We start from the raw sequence: 6,659 nt of genomic DNA, 5'->3' as shown, positions 1-6,659 counted from the left end.
TTAAGTTTAAAAATTGAGTGCATTTAAAGAAAATATTAGGTAACCACAGTGCAGGTGCTTCTGACAAAAGTCATGATGGAGGTTTGGGACTCTCTGGTAAGCGGAAAAGTGAGGTGGAAAGGTTGGGTTCAGGTAATAGTGGTTCTAGCTCAGTCACTAACTAGCTGTCCCACCTTAGACAAGTTAGACTTCTTTGAGCATCTGTTCTTTATTTGTAAAGAGACTGTTGCTCTTTCCCTCTAAGAAGCCGGCTGAGGCCGCTTGTACAGCCATGGCCAAGATTAAGCCCCGAGACCTTGGAGGCAAGAAGAAGGAGCTGCTGAAACAACTGGAGGACCTGAAGGTGGCGCTGTTTCAGCAGCGCGTCGCTAAAGTGACAAGAGGCGCGGCTTCTAAACTCTCCAAGGTCTGAGGTGTTAGCAAATCCATCGCCCGTGTTCTCACCGTCATCAACCAGACTCGGAAGGAGAACCTCAGGAAACTATATAAGGGCAAGAAGTATAAACCCCTGGATCTGTGCCATGTGACGCCGGCTGAACAAGCCCGAAGGGAACCTGAAGGCCAAGAGGCAGCTGCGGAAGGAGCCACACCCACCGTGGAAGTGCGGGATCAAGGCCTGAGCATCCAGGCGTCAATAACACACGACTAACTGGCAAAAAAAAAAGAGAGAGATTGTTGGGGTTGGCCTCTAAGATCCACTCCAGCACCACCATTAGATGACGTTATGTTCTCTTGTCAAATGCATTATAGTACGCCAATCTCTGTAAAACAAAAGCAAGCATTGTTAAGACTTTATACACGATGTGCTCACTTAAACTAGTCAGGGAAGTTCGTGGAGCTAATGTGGAATTTTTTGAGGTTAAAACACCCTAGATTAGATCAATCCTTTGAAAGATTGGATATAAACTTGATTTTGCTTAGTAACTTTACTTTTTTTGCACATGGGAGGGATTCCAAGTACCTTTGGATTCTCTCATCTATATGGTGGCCAAATAGCAGAGAGTTTTATGTGCCATATTTCACATGTGTTAGTATCATTCTAATCTGGGAGTAAGAAGCCTGGATATCTATGATGCAGTCAGATGAAGGATTTGAGTAAAATCAGTCATGGAAGAAAAATACACTATTATTAGATGGATAAAATGATAAATAAATACTAGAGTAAGGTAAAGAGTTGTGTTTTAAGAAACGGGAGGAGCCTGAAGCTTTAAGATTACGTAAAATAGCTGGTCTGGTTTCTGGTTTTAATTTTTCACTCTGAAAATAGAAAACATGTTAACAAGATGCCCATTTTCAGGGGTAATACAATTTGAATCCCAAATTAGCACTACGTGCATCTACTAAACTGTCTTGAATTAGTTCTCTACACAATGGCTCCAGAATACTAGTTAAAACCAAAATCTGACCTGGAATACCAAAAAGCATTCAATGCAGAAAATCTCTACCAAGTAATATTTTCATGGCCAGGCTCCTTGTTATCAAAAATAATCTCTATAGTTTGAGAAATAAACCACCTTTTTCTTGAATTGGAGTTTCTGTCCCTTTTTCTAGAGGGTCCCCAGACTGTCTTCCTGAAGATTACCTATCATTACTTCTGACCACACTTAAAAAGAAATTAGATTAACCAATTAGATTGTAAGGTGAAAAAGAGGAACTTCTGATGATGAACTTTGTGACTATTTGAATAAGCATTTTGAAAAGTATCAAATTAAGGATTAAGTCCTTTCATTTTCTATTTGGAATACTAATTACATCTATTTAACCTATTCAGTTCAACAAACAAATGAACAAACACCAACAAAACCAATAAAATCTATTATTATTATTATTATTTTGTGGAAGTAGATCTGCTTGTAATGGTGCAAAAAAAGTAGAAAAGATGCTATGGGTGAAAAATTTTACCTATGATCTCTAAAAGGGCACATTCATAGAGCACATCGAAACACACAATACATAAATATAGAAATTGACCCTCTGGAATACCAACAACTTCATTATCTGTTGCAGTTTCAAAGGCCTCCAGGAAAATGTGGTTTCACAATTGGTTAGCTTTTCCAACTGTCTTGTTAAAAATATCTGTAAGTATGCATTCTTAATCTGTGGTAATAATTTGATCTTTTTCATCCTCGTACAGTTGAGTTTCTGGACTCTGGGAAAGACAGGCATGCTGTGTGGAGCTGCTCCTGACTTTGGCTCCATCACTGCTGACTCAGTCTCCTCTGCAGAATGACAGCCAGTTGCTGCTGGGTCTCACTGACTGAAGACGGTCGACCCCCCCGGGGAGGGTGTGGCTGGGGGAATGTGGGCAAACCTGAGCTGCTGACCCCGCTGGGCTGAGTTGAGGCTGGGGAAGCGGTGGGTTTCGACACTCCGTGCAGGCCGGGGATTTTGATTCTCTTTTCGGAGTTCAGTCTTGCGAGCCGCCTCTCTCCCTGACTGCTGCTAGCTGCAACAGAGGAGGTTAGGCTGCCCTGGCTGAGGGAGCATGGTGACAGGGGTAACCGTCCGCCGCACTTCCTGAGCTCCAGGAGCTGTTCTCTGGCTTGACTCAAAGCCTCCGTCAGTTCAAAGCGTTCTTCACACTCTCTACGCACTGTTTCCTGAAGAAAAGTGTTCTGCAATGAGAAAAAGGAGAGAAAAAGCAGCCCTAGCTTTAAACAGTGTACATACGGATAGTTACTGGCAATGTAAATTGAGAACTGAACTGGAAATCAGAGGTCTATGTTCTCTGACAGGGACAAATAAGTCAAAAATGCAAATGACCTGTGAAGCTGGAAAGAACTTTAAGAGAACATTTGGTTCAACCATCACAGTTTGCAGAAGAGGAACCAAGAGTCAGGGTCACTCAGATGATAGTGGTGGAGTTGGTGCTAGAACCCAGAACGTCCAATGCCTACTTCAGTGGGGTTTCAACTCCTCTGTGCCTGAAACAGTCTGTCCTGTACATGTGACGTCTGTAGTTAATATCTGTAGTGCAATTTGGTATGTTTTTTGGTTTATTTATTTATTTTAAATACATTTATTTATTTATTAATTTATTAATTTTTTGGCTGCGTTGGGTCTTCGTTGCTGTGCGCGGGCTTTCTCTAGTTGTGGCAAGTGGGGGCTTGCGGAGCACGGGCTCTAGGCGCATAGGCTTCAGTAGTTGCAGCACGCGGGCTCAGTAGTTGTGACTCGCGGGCTCTAGAGCACAGGCTCAGTAGTTGTGGCACACGGCCTTAGTTGCTCAGTGGCATGTAGGATCTTCCCAGGCCAGGGCTCAAACCCGTGTCTCCTGCATTGGCAGGCGGATTCTTAACCACTGCGCCACCAGGGAAGTCCCAAGTATGTTATTTTATAATGAAGGGAAACTGCAGTACATGACAGACAAAAATTGCTCGAATTATAAAATTGAAAGAATAAAATATATCAGCTCTAGCATTTAGATAATAAAATCAGTAATTTTATGTGATGCTTTCTCAGTAGAACTTAAATATACTGATGATCTGCTCTTTTGTAAGATATATATTGAAATAAAGAACAAAATCTGCTTTGAACTCCACTCAGCAATCATGTATCAAGTTACTAGAAGCTGTAGTGGATACAGTTCCTGACCTCAAGAAGTTTGCAGCATCATAAGTTTGAGCAGAGCTGCTTTTTATGTCCCCAACATTGGTTGGAGCCAAGGGTGGAAGCTATGAGGGTTAAGAGAAGGAAGAATTTTTTAATAGCCAGAGCTGTCCAAGGATACTCTGAAGGGTTGAATCTCACTTGACTGGGAGGTTTTGGAGCAAATTTAGGCTTCAAGCGTGTGACTAGACTAGAGATCATTACAACTTCTTCAAATAATGAGACTCTACATTTCTAGTTGAAGAATGATAGCCATCTTTCACCTATGGAATTCATCAAAATTACTTCAAGCCCCGTGGTAAGAATTAGGTCTTGGATCTCCCTAATGTCCTGACATTCATGTCTGCAGGATGTCAAAAAAGAGATTGAAAAGTAAACACTTCAAAATGGTATCCAAATAAGTAAACACAACTCAAGTGATCATGCTATAGGATTCTTCAGCTGAAAATGACTTTCCATCAGGTTAGCTTGTTTGTAAAAACAGCCAAGGCATTCCCAAGTCTGAGGCTCAGCGGAAAGCATCCTCCTAAGGGCTTGCTGACTAATCTGCTGTCAGTGGAACTAAATAACAAAACATCAGGGAAAGTAGCATCTTCCTGTATTTGAGTTTCTTGTGATTACGGTCAGAGCTCCATCCAATTCCAAATTTGGTAATTAAAATTGCAGAGTATGGAGCAATTTCAGATTAACAGTTGTACACTAATATTCTATAAAATCAGTGGCATGTCTGGGTCAAAGCCTCATCATTTACATATATTAGTAATAGACATATATGAGCCACATATTCACATTTTTTTGCAAATCATGGGGATTAATTACTTGCTTCCAGTTATTATTATTATTATTATTTTGGAGGAACAGGAGACCAAGGATGGTGTTTGTGGCTGTATCATCTGGTTCTCATTAACTCTTCCTGAAATACTTGTTAAAAAGGCAGGAGAGGGAGGGCTAGAGAAGAGGTTAATAAAGTGCCTTGTTAGGTGTCATCTCATTTCTTGCTCCCAACAATTATATTTGACAAAGAAAGACACTGAAGATCACACTGGTATGTAACTTGCTGAGAGTAACCCAGCTTTGAAATGGTGGGGCCCCTGCCTGCCTCCAGAGCCTGGCTCCAAGCTGCCTATGCCTAAATTAATTGTCTAATTAATTATATCAAGCATGCAGGGGCCATTTTGTTCCAGAACATTGAAGCAATAAAAAACAGTAAGACATCACATCTGGTTTTGCCCAACTTTTCTAAACTTAAACTAAACTTTCTTTTAAAAGGAAAAAGCATCAATGCATTTTGTTCCCTGACTACTAGTAGAGTAAGCAGGCAAAACGTATTGAAGTGATTAGATTTACAGGGCTTTAAATAAGTTAGTATAAAAACTCTCTTGATTAAGAAAGCCATGGGAAAGAGTTAACGTTATGTGAATATATAAAAGAAAAATATTATAGAAGTTAACAATGCGGTCAATAAATGGGTGACATGAATAAAAGGTACACAAATATGGAAGGATAAAATGATGGGTGATGTAATGACAACGGCTCTCATTAAAAGAAAAATAAAATTCAATCCATTTACTAAAATTAAATTCAGGGACTTCCCTGGTGGCTCAGTGGTTAAGAATCCGCCTGCCAATGCAGGGGACACGGGTTCGAGCCCTAGTCCAGGAAGATCCCATATGTCATGGAGCAACTAAGCCCGTGTGCCACAACTACTGAGCCTGCGTGCCTAGACCCCATGCTCCGCGACAAGAGAAGCCACCGCAAGGAGAAGCACGCGCACCGCAACAAAGAGTAGCCCCTGCTCACCGCAACTAGAGAAAGCCCGCGTGCAGCAACGAGGACCCAACGCAGCCAAAAATAAATAAATAAACAATTAACTAATTAAATTCAAGTCTCAAAGGAAAGGAGTAGTGCTCTATGGAAAACATCCATAAAGCAAGTCATTTAAAAGCTATTTAGGGCAAGTGACACTACACTGAAGGAGGAAATGAAAAGGTGGAGCGAACCCAAAGATGTCCCCATAACAAGTACAGTGGGAGCACCCACTCTACCCGTCAGCTCCAGATTGAATTTTGGAAGGGCTGCTGACCATCTGGGTCTGGGGCCCACTGCTCTGGAACTCATCCTTCTTCAAGGCTATTAGTTTCCAGAACAAAGGACAAATTCTCTTTCTTCTATTATTCCCTAAACCAGGAGAACCTCTAAACTGAGAACAGGATCCAAGGATAGGACTTCTATTTTTATCTTTGTCATAAACACTATGAAATCTCAGATGAGTCTCACAATATCTGTATATCCTCTGCCACCATTAATTCCTCCTTTAAAATTTGGATTATAACTCAGTTTTGTAAAACATGTAGTTCAGATGTTAGAATTTATTCAATCATGGAATAAACAAATGGAAATGGAACACATCCAGTTTAGGAGACTGCTATTTCAGAGGTGGAGTGCGTGTGACAAGACATGACAAGAGCACACGTGGATGTGGCCAGAGTCAGGGAGACACATTAGTGGAAAATTCCATCATATGTGGAAAAGAATCATTCACTCATGGTTAGATTGCTTTCAGCAATTTAGGCAAAATGTTTGTCTTTTGGGGTTGTTGATTTTTTTGTAAGGTTGTGTTGCTGCAGAATTTTAATATGTGTTTTCACTGAACAACGTAGGAAAATGTCTAAGATGGAATATGTTCAGTAAGACTGAAAATCATGGGCAAACATGAGTATAATCAGTGAAGCTATAGCATTCTAAATGTTTTAGGTAAAAGTATCTTGGCCATATTTTAGCATGGTAAAATAGTGTTATCACTGCATTGCAACTAGACTGTAAGTCAAAATGGAAAGGGAGGCATGAGTCAGGTGAAGAGGGGCAGTGAGTACAAATTCCTGGCAGTGAGAGAGGGAGAGTCACGTCTCGGGACAACACATGGCTTAGTGTGACTCAAGGGCAGAGTGCAGAATGGGAGGAGAGACCAGGAGAGACCAGGCAGGGAGGAGTAAGCAGGATGAGATCAAGGACAACTTTGACAACCTGCAAACATTAGAGTTTTAACTTAA

General features: G+C 41.1%; 1 protein-coding gene and 1 pseudogene across 1 annotated transcript in view; one reads left to right on the top strand and one right to left on the bottom strand.

The window, feature by feature from the left end:
• Positions 1-271: 271 nt before the first annotated feature.
• Positions 272-620, top strand: LOC118894665 (annotated as a pseudogene).
• Positions 621-1,888: 1,268 nt separating this feature from the next.
• Positions 1,889-6,659, bottom strand: part of LEKR1 (leucine, glutamate and lysine rich 1) — a 284,048-nt gene continuing 279,277 nt past the window's right edge. The window contains exon 15 of the mRNA XM_036851365.1: positions 1,889-2,615. Within this exon, the coding sequence (XP_036707260.1) occupies positions 2,199-2,615 (417 nt within the window). The 3' untranslated portion in view covers positions 1,889-2,198. The remainder of the gene's footprint in view (positions 2,616-6,659) is intronic.

This window comes from Balaenoptera musculus, chromosome 4 (genome assembly GCF_009873245.2).
Source record: "Balaenoptera musculus isolate JJ_BM4_2016_0621 chromosome 4, mBalMus1.pri.v3, whole genome shotgun sequence".
NCBI classification, from domain to species: Eukaryota; Metazoa; Chordata; class Mammalia; order Artiodactyla; family Balaenopteridae; genus Balaenoptera; species Balaenoptera musculus.
The sequence above is the reverse complement of the archived record's forward strand: the minus strand, read 5'-3'. Positions and strand labels throughout refer to the sequence as shown.